The 15,995-nt window shown below is 38.7% G+C and overlaps 1 protein-coding gene and 1 non-coding gene across 6 annotated transcripts; one reads left to right on the forward strand and one right to left on the reverse strand.

The window, feature by feature from the left end:
• Positions 1-8,006: 8,006 nt before the first annotated feature.
• Positions 8,007-15,197, reverse strand: LOC120775965. Of its 5 annotated transcripts, XM_040106378.1 has the most exons (5): positions 15,117-15,197; positions 13,487-13,524; positions 13,316-13,370; positions 8,358-8,509; positions 8,007-8,298 (listed from the first exon to the last, which is right to left on the reverse strand). In XM_040106378.1, exons 2-5 carry the CDS (start codon positions 13,498-13,500, stop codon positions 8,067-8,069), a joined length of 453 nt encoding a protein of 150 aa, XP_039962312.1. In that variant the 5' UTR covers positions 13,501-13,524; positions 15,117-15,197; the 3' UTR covers positions 8,007-8,066. The 5 variants fall into 5 exon arrangements, with proteins under 5 accessions (XP_039962312.1, XP_039962311.1, XP_039962315.1 ...); XM_040106377.1 differs by lacking the exons at positions 8,007-8,298; positions 8,358-8,509; positions 15,117-15,197 and adding exons at positions 12,498-13,026; positions 13,089-13,240 and having other exon boundaries at positions 13,487-14,310; XM_040106381.1 differs by lacking the exons at positions 8,007-8,298; positions 8,358-8,509; positions 15,117-15,197 and adding exons at positions 12,498-13,026; positions 13,089-13,240 and having other exon boundaries at positions 13,316-13,407; positions 13,487-14,310.
• A 212-nt stretch (positions 15,198-15,409) lies between these two features.
• On the forward strand, positions 15,410-15,481 carry Trnam-cau. Its single transcript has one exon. It is a non-coding gene; the product is annotated as a tRNA-Met (tRNA).
• The last annotated feature ends 514 nt before the right edge of the window (positions 15,482-15,995 follow it).

Raw genomic sequence — 15,995 nt, forward strand, 5'->3', positions numbered from 1 at the left:
TCGCTATCTTAATTTATTGTTTAGTTTTGGCACTTTATAGGTTTTCGTTTAAAGTAGGGGGAAGCATCAAAAGCCGTAATGCGGAACTTTAATCCGCTAAACCTAACCTACTCCCAACTCCAGACTTTCTCACGGAACCACCTGATTAAGTATGACTTCGTGGGAGTGTTAAGACATTTAAGTCTCTTCTATGGCACGGACGGACGCCTACTCTGGTCTATATGTCTTAGTTTTGTCATGATTGTGGCTGCCGCTTCGCTTACAGCTCTCTAGTTCTAAGTGGACTTACACATGAGTGTCGTCAAAATTTCCACCGAAAAACTACCACCGAGTATAACTTTAAGTGTTTCCCTTGCACTTATAAAGCGCGGGCAATAAAAAAAAACATGCTCAGAGTCTCCACATCACTCTGAACACGACGGACAATTCGGACTAATGTCGTGCTGAACTCTGTACAGATAGCTTCTAAAGCATCCATGTGCACTTAGAATTTGGGTTAGGTGGAAATCCAGGTCCCCTTGTTGTCTGTCGATCCAGGAATGGATATCCGGTATGAGTCTGTACGTCCACCGTCCTTTGAGTGAGGTTTGCCACCGCTGCTGCCATATAGTTAAGCTTTTCACTCTCTCTCTTCTTTTGGCTCCTATAGTTGGCTCTGATAATTTGTACATTCGCTCGTATTCGTCACCCTGGATGTCAATGGGCATCATACTGGCTATTACTTCAGCAGCATCGCTTGAAATTGTTCGGAAAGCACTGATAACTCTTAGTGCCGACAGCCTGTGCATTGTGTTTATTTGTCTGGCATATGCTTTGATGCCTAGCGCCTGGATCCATATTGGAGCCGCATATAATACAACCGATCTCATTACCTTTGCGAGTAAAAACGCCGACTGGAACGCACGCAGTCTTTATTTGCCATCTTTCTTGATAAGGCATTCAGGATTTTGTTCGCTTTACCTGCAGTGTATTCTAGGTGGTCCTTAAATTTGAGCCTTGAGTCTGCTATTACTCCCAAATATTTTAGGTGTGGCTGTGAATGAATCTGGCACTCCCCTATGGTGAGAGATATGCTTTCCTCCACTTTTCTTGTACTTATGAGCAAGACTTCAGTCTTTGCTCCGCCAGTTCTAAACTCTTTGAAGAGAACCATTGGCGCAGACCGTTTATGCACTCGTTGCATTTGCTCCGGAGGTCATCGAGGTTTTTAGCAACTGCTACCAAAATAAGGTCGTCTGTTGGTGTCTCCTTAGCACCCCATCATACATTATGTTCCATAGAAGGGGGCTTAGTACCGAGCCTTGCGGTACTCCACTCGAGATAGAGTAGCTCTTGGTGCCTTTATCTGTATCGAATAAAAGTCGCCTGTTTTCAAAATAACTTATGACAATTTCCATAAGATATTGAGGAGCGCGCATGTCATAAATTTCTGCGAACAATTTTGGTTTCAAAGTCATGGCTTTCTTTAATGTTCTGTTTGGTATGCCATCTAATCCAGGCGCTTTGCTGCTTTTAATTTTTCTGGTTATGGCCAATATTTCTTCTTCACTAACTAGCAGTAGTCGTAGAGCCACTTTTGGTTCGAGGCTTAGCGTAAGAAATAGTGTGGTGTTTTGGGAACAAAGTTTCTACGATATTTCTCATAAAGGATGCGCTTTTGGGTTGTTATGCCTTATTTTTGAATTTAGACATACAGATTTTGTATGCTGTTCCCCAGGGGTCTTCGTTTGCTTCCTCACAAAGTTTTTCAAAACACTTGTTTCTACTGCGGCCAATGGCTGATTTTAGAAGCTTTTAAATACTTGTCTGAGACTGCTTTCATTTTCTTCCCGTTGATTACGTCGTAGGCGACGTCTAGCTGAATGGCAGAGCTTTCTAAGTCCAGCTATTTCTTCATTCCACCAATACGCTGGCTTCCGGTTGTTGTGGTGTACTGTCCTACGCATGGTTGCGTCGCATGCTGTGAACAATTATTTTCGCACTGAGGATACCAAGTGCATGGCGTCTTTGCCTTGTATAGTTGCTGAACTCTAGACCATCTCAAAAAGTTCGGCATCAAATTCGTTTTGTTTCCATGTTCTTTTGGTGCTCCTGCTGCGGCGTTCCTTCCCTCCGGCATAAGAGACTTCAGCAATAATAGCCATGTGGTCACTATATGTAAATATGTCCGTCACCGTCCACTTAATGCGCCTGCTAAGAGCGTCGTTGGCAAACATGAGGTCGATTATAGAGCCTTTGTTTCCCTTTTAAAAAGTATTTTGCATTCCGCTATTCAAGATCGTAAGATTCGTTTGGCCGAAGAATTCAAGTATCAGACGCCCACGATGGTTTGTGCGCCTACTACCTCAAGCGGTCGACCACGCATTGAAGTCGCCTGTGATTACAATTGGTGATTTGCCTCTGGTTTCTAGAGCAAGTTCCAAGAGGAAGTCTTCAAAATCTTTAATCGAGGCACTGGGAGGAGCATAGCAGCTAACAAAGTATGTACGTCGTGTATTTGGCCATGAGAAAAAATTATGACCTCCGGCGCGAGACATAAATGGTTGTCCTTTACATGACCATATTGCAGCCTTGCCAGATATGTCTGTAGTGCAGGTGCTTTCCGAACGCTGGGAGTATTGCATGCTTTTTAAGGCGACATCAATGTTTTTTTCAAATACTGTCTGTTTTAATAGCTCTTGTACTGCTGCGCAATGATTCTAATTTAATTCATTTCCTCATTTCCCTAACGATTTCGGCATCTCGAGATATTTGGGGCACGTAGTACTCAAGGCTGACTGTGCTCCTTTGCAAAGCATGCAGCTGGATCTTAGTACAATACTTCGGTACATGTCCACCGGCTCCACAACGTGTACATAGAGACGACCTGTCCACGGGGTTGGAATATTTGTGCGCCATGTGCCCCAGATGGAAACACCTGATGCAACGGGGAATAGGGGAGTATTCCCGGATGCGACATACAGACCACCCGATCTTTGTTTTGCCTACCTTGAGCGCAGTCTTGGCGTCCTGGTCCGTTTATGCCCATATGCAACACCGACCAAAAAGTGTTACTTGATTATAACTGCTTAACAAGATATACAAAATATACTTACAACCAACTGATGCTCCAGTATAAAAGACACCAAAGAAAGTGTTATGTGAAAGGTAACCACTTTTCCTAAAACAATAAATAACAACCAAACCATTTTTTGTACCTCACATCGAAAATGATCCAGTAACAGAAAAAAAAATAAATTTTATTTTTACTTTGTCATGTACTACTTACTGTCTAGGACATGGCATTGCGATATTATTTGTAAAACTTCATTCAATAAGCATTAAATTTCCAATCCTATAAGTTATAGTATCAAAGTTAGATAGTGAGCGCTGGACCGTCTACGGCTTACAATCGGTCAATTCGTGAGCTCTAGTATAGAAATTCGGAGAGAATATTTTTATGATAAAATCGTCCCCTTGTGGTAAAAATAGTAAATGTCCGCCATTTCGCCCCTCGTAATCCGCCACTGCCTAATATAAAGATTTTCGAATTTCTGCTTAACTTTATGTCGCATATATAGGTCAATATGTTAGATATATGTACATGCAAATAACTAATACAAGGATTTTCAGACACACCCTCAACATTACATATTGGTCAATTGATTATTTTTGGTAATGACATGTCATAAAACTGAATAAAATCACATCAATCTAAAGTTTATATTGGTGAAAGTATAAAATATCAAAAAGCAAAATTGAGTGAACGTATAATATAGAATGTCCAAAGTGACGTTACTATTTTAAAGGCGAAATTTTGTGAATGTGTATGTTTGTTACTTCTTCACGACTTAACGACTGGACTGATTTTAATAAAATTTAGTCTGAAGTTAGCACACACCATGGATTAACACATACGTTACGTACGTACGTTTACTAAGAAAAAATTTATGTGTTCTATATGAAAATCGATGAAAATGAATTCGCGGATTATGTATGGAGAACTTTGTACATAAATTTTCAATATACTCTTCGACCAATATTGAAGAGTACAGTAGATATGTTTAGATTTCATCCTAAAACTACGCCCATTCGGTCTTCTATCGTGAAGTTGATGCGCCTGAATCTGGGGCGTGTCACATTCACACACGTGAGAGCAGGCGGCGTTGTCGGTCGCATGCGATTCATAATTTTTGTGTTCTCTTTACATATATAACAGCTATAAATATAAATATTTATATATATATATAATAAGTAAAAATATATACATATATGAGGGCAGTGACCAGGCCATATTCACTGTGAGAGAGGAGAGTAACGCTACGATTGAATGAAAGGATGAGGTCTAGATGTTTCGAGCGGGCCAATATGTAAGTAGTAACTAAGCAGCATGGAGAATACTCAATTTACCGTTATATGAAAAACAACCAAAAGTGACCTATCTTTCAGTGCACCTCCAAACGGTGAGTGCATGTTCTTTACAGAAGCAAACCTGCTACATCGAGTTGCAACACCGCCTTTTACCACCCTCACCACATTTTTTCGCCTGTGCCCGGAAAATGATTTTGCTCGGATGTTGTAATATGTAGAAGTGCCAAGGTATTACACGTGGAATGCGTCACGAAAAAAACGTCGCATACAGGACGCACCTGTCCATAGTTAGCCTGGTGAGAAAGTCCTCGGTTCCCTCGGTAGAATTTATACACTGTATAACATACTTCAGTGTTATTGTGTACGGTTGCTGCTGACTAGAATCTGAGGCCCCACCAGTTTTCAATCGCTAAAAATAGTAGATTTGCAGAAAAAGGACACTTTCCGAGAAGCATGTGAAGTGATGAGGTTGGTTGAAGACGACGGCCATGGGGGCGAAACGATGGACGATTATATGTTGCGCCGGTCAGAGCTCTTTGCGGTTATGATAAGCACCTTCGAACGCGTTGTCAGAAGCCATTGCTTGCTGAAGGGAAAATTACTGCCTGATTTCAGTATGCCTGCCACACAAGGGACGGAATATCTGTCCAAGTCAACCAAACAGAGCCCCTGTGGACATGTTAGTGTAGTGTATGATTCAAGCATGTTGGCACCATTAGGTGAATGTGCCAGCATGCTGGTTTATAGCGTGATCAGCCAACAACGTAAACTCGTGGCCCGTGTCAGCTGATACGACCTATCCTATGGGAGCGCAATGTAAGTGATCGGCGAAAAGCGCTATTCCCTTCCTCTTAGCCGTAGGATGCCGTAGGAATCCACGGCATTTGGATTTTTGCCGCAGAAACATGTCAGCTGATTGCTCTCTCACAACGCAGGGTTGCCAATCTCGATATACTGTAGTAATTATAAAAGTTGTCTTCAATATGTTTGAAGTTTTCTTAAACTAACTCAAAAGCAGAGTCGAATGCTATTATTTATAAATATATAAACTATTTTTTAATAGTTTATTTTCAGTTTTGATATTTTGTATTATGAAAAATTGTAATTGGAAACTTAGATGTGTACAAAGCTATATATGCGTATTGAGCAATGGCAACATTGTTCAAATGAAAAGAAAAAAAATATGGCGGATTTCTGCGTTTTTACCACGGGCTCAACTTTTGACACAGTTTGCTCGCTAAGGAAGGCAACTGAGGAAGGGAGAAGCGTTTTTCGCTGATCACGCTATTAGGGTATTGGGCGCTTAAGTATTGGTAGAGCCGCACATTCAATATTCAAGCTGCCGCTGAACTTTGCAAGTGAAGATACGCCAATTTGCAACAGCAGCGAAAGTAGTAGTCGCGGCCTCTTGCAATGGTGCCAATTAATCGTGTAGGACGATATGTCGCTCCAGCAATCGATTGAAGCACTAGATCGCAGCTTACAAGACATTTGAGGCAATGAATTCTTGATGAGTGGATAGGTCTTCTACTGGCAGACGATTTTCGGCAGACGATGTCGATTATAGAACGAGAACTCACATCGCATGTTGAGGGCTAAAATAGAGCGGTTACAGCTGAATACTACGATGAGAGTCCAGCTATTCAATGATCAGGAGTCTAGACTCTTCGCACAAACGTTTCTCGAGGTCGGCGAAGGTCGCATGCAGACAGATACTTACTTACGACCAAATAAGGTATTTAGAATAAGATAAGCTTATTAATGAGGTATTTCCGTGTTTATAAGAAAAAACGAATATTAGAACAAGTTTCAGCTGAGGTGAGGACCTGCCTCTCAATAGACACGTGGATGACAACTGAGGACGAAACTATATACCCTGTAGAGTTCTTAAGTTCCCCCGACCTATCAGTGATGCCTTCCTACAAGTTGAAACTCAAAAATGCCTAAGATACGCGCTCAGACTGTGCAACGGCACAAAGTTACGTATCACAGAGGTGAGATGACGCATCGTCCAGACCACCATTCTTACGGGAGGCGCCAAATAGACGGTATTGAATCCTTACCCTCAAAGCTGAATAAAATCGTGTCAATCTACACATCGGTCAATATGTAAGATATCTTAGCAAAACTAAGGGAACGTATAATATTGAATATACTTAATGCCGAAAATTTGTTAAATCGATACAAAAGTTACTCTAGCTAACATATATTACTTGTAATAATTTTCGCTAGTCTAGCAGGCTTTTCGAAAAGATGCGGCGACCAACACAAGGTTTCAAGACCTCTTGTAGAACCCCCAGAGGTGATCTTCTCCAGCCTGATGAATGGCAGTGAAAGTATAACACCAGGAAAAAGCGAACCCGATTCCTCAATAGGTGACCATGGAGCAGAAGTTCCATTGCCCGACCATGAAGAAGATCGAATAACAATTACTCGTCCGAAGAAAAACAAAGCGGCGAGCTATTCAACCACGGCGGTGAAGATCTGATAAGTAGCAATAATCAGCTTCTTTGTAGAATATGGAAATGTAGAAAGAGAGTCCACAATCTGTGCCAACTACCGCTCCGTCAGGATCAGGAAGAACCTCTCCGAGCCGTTCAAAACCAAATGAGTTTTCAGACAAGGCTACTCTCTTTAGTGTGATTTCTTCAACCTATTTCTGGAAAAAATAATTCGAGCTGCAGAACTAAACCCAAATGTCTTTATATTAGGAAATAATATAAAGCTTAAAATATCAATTCAAGCTGAATATTACAGCACTTTTTCTGGCATATACTATGCTGACATTACAAGGCAAGCCTAGCATGACAGACATAGTGCATATGGATTTTAGTCGCCTCTTACGACCGGCATGCCTTACCACGGGTATATTCTTCCCCCTACCGTCAGGGGTACGTCACTGTTGACAGTCGTAACTTCGAAGTTGTAGATAATTTCGTCTATCTTGGCACTAGTATTAACACCAACAACAAAGTCAGCCTCGAAATCCAACACAGGATAACTCTTGCCGACAGGTGCTACTACGGACTAAGTTGGCAATTGAGAAGTTGTCTCTCGCAAGCGAAAACAAAACCCTATAAGTCACTCATTATTTCCGTCCTGGAATATGGTGCAGAGGCATGTACGATGACAACAACTGATGAGTCGCCGTTGCGAGTTTTCGAGAGAAAAGTTCTGCAAAAGATGTATGTTCCTTTGCGCGTTGGCCACGACGAAAATCGCATTCAATGGAACGATGAGCTGTATGAGATATACGACGACATTGACATAGTTCAGCGAATTAAAAGACAGCGGTATGCTAGCTAGGTCATGTCGTCCGTATGGACGAAAACACTCCAGCTCTGAAAGTATTTGACGCAGTACCCTAAAAAAGGTTCACTCGTTATTTGATCTTCGTAGGCCAACATTAAATTTAGAAATTTGCATTTTTTTGAAATATTAACGCTTTTTACACATTTTGACCTCTTTTCTGACAATTTTTGCATATGCTAATAGAAATGTTTGTCTTCTGAAGCAAACCAATCAGACACCCAATTTTCGATTTCATAATAGGAATCGAAGTGCTGCAATCGATGTATGTACATACATATGTATGTACATCGAACAGATTTTCATATATTCGGTAAATTTAACAGTGCACATTAACTTGAATTTCGTATGTTGCAGTTCATATTAACTGACTTTATTCGAATTTGTATTAACAGTTTTTCTAACTTTTAACCAGCAGCGGTCTTTAAAAAACTTGCACTAGCAGAGAATACCTTTGGAACATACATATATTTCGCTCTGTAGCCCTTTCCATCAGCCTCATATATGACTATTACATTAAACAGAACGTCATTGTATACTAAATTGAGACGGCCTTTAACTGCAAGTTCTTCTTTTCCAGTTTCATCTATACGAAGCTTGGTTTCTTCTTCGCGGTTACTTCCATTAGGTAAATTTAACCTATTATTTAGAAGAAAATAAGTTTTTATTTTTTTTAAATCGAAATATTCGGAACATACAACAGTTGGAATTTTTCATCGATTGGCAGAAGCATATAATTTTCTTGATTTATTGTGGGCACCAACTCCGCAAGTTTTGGAGAAACTTGTAAGACCTCAGCGGCAGAAAGCACAGCGTAAATCGCCAAAATTCCAATTGTTAAAAGTTTCATCTATAAATATTGTTTGCATTTGTAAATTGTAAATAAATTTATATATACATATACATATGTAAGTATGCACAATTTAATACCTTTAGCTAGTTGTGTGTGATTAGAATCACTCCGGACCGCCGAAAGCTATGAAAGACACTGAATCTTTTGAGAAGAGCTCAAATTGATTGCAAAACTGGTTTTATTATGAATACAAAGTGAATGTTTCGATAAAAATTATACAAAATATAAAAATCACCCGAGAGCCATATTATACGCTAGAAGAATGCGGAGATTATTAATAAATTTTGATATGACAAAATTTTAGTTGTCATCAAATGAAGTGCATAGGTGTCTTCAACATACGTACTTATATTCAGAGCGTTCCGTTATTTTATGATTTAGAAACGTATTACTCATACATCGGCAGTCTGTCACCAACCGGCACTATTAAGTTCTGTTAATTTCATTGGTTGTGTGTATAAACACTTCGAATTTCAGCTAATATACACTGTTCAACCTTTAAAACGATGTTCCGACCAAGTTATTTGTGCCGAATTTGGCCCATCAGTTAATCGTTAAAATTGTCATCTGACTTTACAGATAGATATTAGTATGTACATATATGTAAGTAGATCAAAACAACATTCTTATGATTTAGTAAATCAAGCTTCAAAGGGCTGCGCGATTACCGACTTGTGTTTTGGACCTTTATAGCGGTTATAATTGAAATCTTGAATGAATCAAAGCTTTGGAGTGTGTTTTCCAATCAGTTATGAAGCTACCCTAGTTTAATTTAACCCTCAAGACTAAATTCCTAATCACTTCCACCTAGGTTAGGTTAGGTAAGACGGCTGATCGGAGATCGCACATGGACTAGAAGTAGTCCTTTGTGAAGCCGTTGAAACTCGAACTCCCGTGTTCGAACTTAGAGATCGGCAAACCGTTTAGTATCCAATACAAATTTACAGAGGCGCTTAATTTCAATGCCCGCCAGATCGGTGGGATATCTGAAAGTATGTGCCCCAAGTGCCTCAGTCTTGATCTCCCAAAAGCAGGGCAGTCAAGAAGGAAGTGCTGGCTAGTTTCCACTGCATCTTCTTCCAAGCAGCTTCTGCATGCGGCGTCCGGTAAAATTCCCAGTCTTACAGCGTGTATGCCAATGGGACAGTGGCCCGTCAAGAGCCCCATCATTAATGAGAGGCTAGCCTTGTTGAGGACAAAGAGATCCCTAGATCTCCTTCGATCTATCTTTGGCCAAAAGGCTTTTGCGACCGCGGAGGTACTAATGCTGGCCCATCGCTGACCGAGCAGCCGCGAGGCCCAGCTATCTAGTAGTAGAACACAAAAGGATGCCGGAGCACCTACCCGTTCCCATTCTACCGATAGTGATTCTAGGGTGCCTTTCCTTGCTAGCTCATCAGCTTTGCAGTTATCCGCGATTCCGCTGTGGCCCGGCACCCATACAAGTCTTATAATGAAAGCTCTCGCCGCCAGAGACAGTGACGCCAGACACTCTTCGACCAGCCCTGAACGCACTGTGAATGAGTTCAAGGCTAGAATCGCCGCTCTGCTATCCGAGTGAATGGTCACCTCCCTGAAGTTAGACGCTCTACTGAGCTGCATATCTGCTGCTACCTTGATGGCTGCAACCTCAGCCTGGAAAACACTGCAATAGTCGGGAAGTCTGAAGCTGGATTTTATGGAGAGCTCCCGACAGTACACTCCTCCACCAACCTTCCCTCCAAGCTTCGACACTTCCACCTAAGTGATGTTACATTTCTGTAGCTTAGGATTAGATTAACTAAAAGCACTGACTGATACATATGTAAGTCATTTCATTTTAGTAGAAAATATTAAAATTTAAGTTATCATCAACAAAGAAACATCTTCCATACAATGCTTAACAGTTTTTTAGTTTACAGTTCCCTGACCAGTTTAACCTGCGGTTTTTTTGGTTTTTGTTAGTGAGTGCCACCGAGACAAAAGCCAGACCCAGGGGTCCACTACAGGAATACTTCAAATACCTTCTTAATTGTACTAACTATCTTCCCACTTACTACATCAATTAAGTCAAATATGACGTAATGTTTTTATGGCAAAACTTGACAGTTAATAAGAAGGTAAAAACATCTCAATCAAATATTTATTTTTATCGATCTAAAGTCTGCGAAAAACTTTCGTGATTTATTATTTCACAAATTGAATCGTAACAAGTAAGGAAGGGCTAAGTTCGGGTGCAACAGAACATTTTATACTCTTGTAACGTACAAGAATCAAAGCCAGGGAAATACTTTATAATGTAAAACGTTAACGAATGGATCGAAATCCAAGCAACTTTATAAATACATATATTATGTATAACTCGTATACTGACAGACATATAAGGTTTGTCAGAAAAACAAAAACCATTATATGTAGTATATGGAAGTTGGGGTAGTACCGACTATATTTTATCTAATTTTCCAATATCACATACTATTAACATGTCACTTATTAAATCATGATATTGGCTATATGGGGGGTAAGTCAAGTTTTCGCTCAAATTTATTTATTTTAGGCACAAAGATACACTGTTATGAGTAAAACACACTAGCTCATTTTCATTGAGATAATTCATATATTGGCCGATATATGAGTACAAAGTTACACGGAAGTTCGATTATCTTCCTATTAAATATATAGGGTAAGGGAGGTAGTGATCCGATTCCATTTTTGATATACAGACATACCATTATAAGAGAAGGATTATGCTTTAACTTCAGTTATGCATATATACCACACATCGACCGACATTTTCGGTCAAAAGTCAACTATAGATACCGAGATCTAAATATTCGGTACTTAGGGACTTCAACAGTTTTTGTTGGATTTAAACAGTTTTTGGTCATAAGGTGACATACACTAAAGATATTTTTCGTGCAGAATTTTATTATATTAATTGTTTCTTGAGTTGTGTACTGGAAACTGAACGATCAAGTGGAATTTAAAATTTGTGCTACATGGGAAGTAGGCCATTTTCACCATGTGATATAAGAATGTAAGAAGAATGCTATGTGCTAAATTTTGTCGAAATCGGTTGGTCGGGTCACATGATTTTACCAAAAAGTGCGCAGGGCCACGCCCATCGTCCAATTATCACACCGGCTCCCATAAAGCTCTTCCGTATCATCTCGGTGGTCAAATTTATTGTCTCTGGCATATTTAGTTATTGATTTATCGCGCTTTTAGTAGTTTCATTCTTTTCCACACTGTCGGTAGAAGTTTTCATAAGTCATTTGTACCCAGCAAATTTGGTTATTGTAGTTTTAGTGGTTTAGGAGATATGTATATTAAACTTGTTAGAGGGCGGAGCCCACTTTTTCAAAAGTGCCCCCTTGCTAATGCGATCCCCTGTGCCAAATTACAGTTTTCTATCTTAATTTAGGGCTTAGTTATGGCACTTTATATGTTTTCGGTTAATGGCGATTTGTGGGCGTGGCAGTGGTCCGATTACGCCCATCTACGAACTCGACTTTTTTTTTTTTGCACCAAGGAACCCACATACCAAGTTTCATCGAGATATCTTTACTCTAGTTACAGCTTGTACGGACGGACGGACAGATAGACAGTCAACCAGATGTCAACTTTTCGCGTCATCCTGATAATTTATATATGTATATATAAGCCTATATCTATCTCGCTTAGTTTTAGGTGATACCTACAACCGTTAAGTGAACAAAACTATAATACTCTGTAGCAACTGGTTGCAAGAGTATAAAAATATTGAAGTAAATTAACAAAGCGCCAGTTTAGTGTGATTGCCGAACGGTGAAGTTAACTAGTGAAGATAAAAATGTTAAAATGTGAAATGTACTGACTAATATGAGGGCTGTGCGAAATCTACATATCTATACCAATTCTTTTTACCAAAAAGGTCCACCAGAGTAAGCGGAAAATGTAATTATTTTAGATAGATTGCACTTGATCTATCAGCAACTTCACTTTCTAAGGTATACAATCTGAACTGCACCACATAGTAGGATTTTGTTGAACTTTTTATTTTGTTTAATTATTACTAGTGCACCAAAAACATATTTAGGAATTTATTAAAATTCTAATATCATTTATATCCGTTTTCCTTTTGTTTAAGATACGACAGATATGAATACATTTGTCACAGCAATGCGGGACTAGTGTTTGCTAGTATAGCACACGTTATGCGCAAAAATAGACCGTTAGAGGAAATTAGTATACAGAAACTAAAATTTAAAATATTGCTATATTTTAATTTGTTTTGCCTTTTTTTTCTATCTTAACCTGCAGCGCTCTTCAACAAGCTGGCACTAGCAAACACTGCCTTATTAGCTAGCTTTGGAACATACATATACTTCGCTCTGTAGCCCTTTCCGTCAGCCTCGTATATGACTATTACATTGAATGGAGCGTCGTCATAGAACAAGTTGAGACGACCTTTCACCGCAAGTACTTTGTTTCCATTTTCATCTATAAGTAGTTTTGTTTCTTCCTTCCGGTAACCGCCCTCAGGAGCATCTAAACTATTATTTAGAAGAGAATAAGTATTGTGTCAACATTATTGATTGAAATATTTGCAACATACGACAGATTGAATGTGTCATCGATTGGCATTAGCATATAATTTTCTTGATTTATCGTGGGCACCAACTCCGCAAGTTTTGGAGAAACTCTTGAGACCTCAGCGGCAGAAAGCACAGCGTAAATCGCCAAAATTCCAATCGTCAAAAGTTTCATCTAAAACCATTGTTTCATAATAATTTTTAAATTTATAAAGCATGTGTATGTATAGTGTTTATATAAGTATTATACCTTAAGGTCGTTTTGTGGTTTCCGGAAGTTTCGTGGCAGTCCGGACCGTCTGATGCTGCGAAAGACACTGGTTCTTTTGAACAGAGCTCAAACTGATTGTAAAACTGGCTTTATTATGTGTACAAAACGAATGTGTAATAATATGCATGCATGTAGACAAAATATACAAACCTCTTGAGTGCCATATTATCGCTAGAAGAATGCGGAGGCTATAAATAAATAATGATATGATAAAATTTTGGTGAATTTTCATCAATTAAGGTGCATAGGTGGCTGCCTTCTGCAATTATAGTCAGTACGTTTGATTGGTTTCTGTTTCTTTAACCAATTATTAATCATATACGAGTACAAGATAATCAATCATCTCATTACATTATTGAGTTAAGCTAAATTTGTTGGTTGTGCGTGTGAACAGCTTTGGGGTTTACGTAATACATATGCACTGTTCAACCTTTTGAACGATTCGCTAATCCAATATATTTCACATGTTCTTTAGCTCATCAGTTAATGAAGTGTTCGTGTTTGGCAATGAAAGAGTACGGCTGAGCAGTCTTGACTTAAAAGCACATCCATATGTCAGGAACCTATTTGATGTATCAGAATCAAAAAACTGTGTCATAATCATTTAACTGTAACGAATCATTAAAGTGGAGGTTAAATTGAATTCCTAATATACATAGTGCGTGGATATTATTAAACTTAGTTCAAGATTATATATGTAAATGTGTTTATTCAAGGAAAACATCAATTCTGAACAGCAGTGCCTGCCCATATATTCAATAAATTTAACCCACGATCCACGAAGAATTTGGATATTAATATCCTGAATGGAGTATCTTAAGTAAGCCACGAAGTTTCTAATACCCTGAAGCAAACGATCTGAGTCGATTTAGCCATCTCTGTATAAACGCGAACTAATCGCTTCGAAGAGATATCATTCCAAAAACGTTCTCTTCTTCCCAAGAAGCTGATCATCGATAACGTACCACTATACGATCGAGCTGACATACAACCTGAATCAAATCAAGTTTTTGTATGAACATTTTTTATTTGTCAACGGTATTTTTCTTGTTCTTTTTCAGAGAAACTAAGAAAACACCAAAATTTAGCGGTTTTATTGTCATGAAGATAGCTGAATTATATCTCCATATAATAATGGGTTGTCAAAAAAGTCTTGCGGTATTTTTATTGAATTTTTTTTTATTGAAATTGAAATGAGTTTTTGATGACTCATGCCCAGCACTTGACCGATGCTACGGCTGCTACTATGCCGCTCTCTTTCGACCAATTCAGCGATTTTATCGCAATTTTCGACGACAGGCCTTCCGGAGCGTGGCGCATCTTCGACCACCTCTACACCAGAACGAAAACGTTGAAACCATCGTTGTGCGGTAGAAATGGAAACTGTATCGGGTCCATAAACTGTACAAATTTTATTGGCGGCTTGAGATGCATTTTTGCCTTTATCGTAGTAGTACTGTAAAATATGCCGTATTTTCTCTTTATTTTGCTCCATGTTTGCGACGCTATAACTCACGAACGACTTAAAAGAAACGACAATCAATCAAACACGTGTTAGCGCGTGAAATGAGCTTTCCAAAAAGGTATAGCATGACCCGATGCGACGAATAAAACTAGAACTACGCGCTTTCAGCGCCAACTAGCGAAAATACCGCAAGTCTTTTTTGACAACCCATATTTTAACTATGTAATTTTCATAATTTGGTTAAAAAAATATGTTAACATGTGTACAACTTTATATTCATATCATGTATGTATGTATAATAGATGGTGTTCACACCTTTAATTTCAATTCCTATTTGTTTTAGTTAACATATATTTATATAAACAAAAGTCATATGTGTATAGACATTTACACTATACTTGTGCATACATATTTGCATGCCGAACTAAGCATTAATGTGTTAAAATTAGTGGTCACATATTCGCACAGTTATCGGGTATTTCCAAACAAACTCATAACATGCTATGTCTAGCGAAAATTGGCATAGATTGTGAGTCAGCACATTCCTCTCAATTATTATTAAGTGCTCACTTAACATGTGTGAGTCATTTGAGAATAAAATTTTGTGAAGCAGAGTGGCGCAGTGGAAGCGTGCTGGGCCCATAACCCAGAGGTCCGAGGATCGAAACCTTGCTCTGCTACAAACTGTGGAAATTGTTTTCTACAAATTTTTTATTCAATTATGAATTTAATTGTACTCAGCAGTAAAGGTTAGCAAGCTTTTTGATGTGGTTTGGAAGTCTGGTTTTCTGAACGTGTTAGTGAGCTTTTTCAATGATGTGATGAAGAAGGATTATGACATAGATATTTTTAATAAGTAAGGAAGATCTAAACATTTATACTCTCGAAACTTGCAAGGATCAAAGCCGTGTAAATGCTTTCAGGTATTGGCTAAACTTTATATTAAAACCTAATTAAATCAAATGATATGTGATACAAATTCAATCACAGCTAAATTTAATAAATGAGGTATATTGGGAAAACATCAAACAAAGGATGAGAAATCCCAACTTCTTTTTGAACAAACTAAAATTATTATGTATGTATACATATTATACTTGGGGTAATTCGTGAATCGATATAACATATTTCAGGCTTTAAACTGTAATATATCCATTATTCCGCTTTATTTGATTTTACGAACAAATTGAACAT

Source organism: Bactrocera tryoni, chromosome 4 (assembly GCF_016617805.1).
Source record: "Bactrocera tryoni isolate S06 chromosome 4, CSIRO_BtryS06_freeze2, whole genome shotgun sequence".
Lineage (NCBI taxonomy): Eukaryota > Metazoa > Arthropoda > Insecta > Diptera > Tephritidae > Bactrocera > Bactrocera tryoni.

What these genes read in the sequence shown, in the direction of transcription:
- LOC120775965 (XM_040106377.1), bottom strand. An exon ending in AACCACAAAACGACCTTAAG is followed by an intron (nt 13,241 to 13,315) that starts GTATAATACTTA and finishes CAATGGTTTTAG; the next exon opens with ATGAAACTTTTGACGATTGG. An exon ending in GATGACACATTCAATCTGTC is followed by an intron (nt 13,027 to 13,088) that starts GTATGTTGCAAA and finishes TCTAAATAATAG; the next exon opens with TTTAGATGCTCCTGAGGGCG.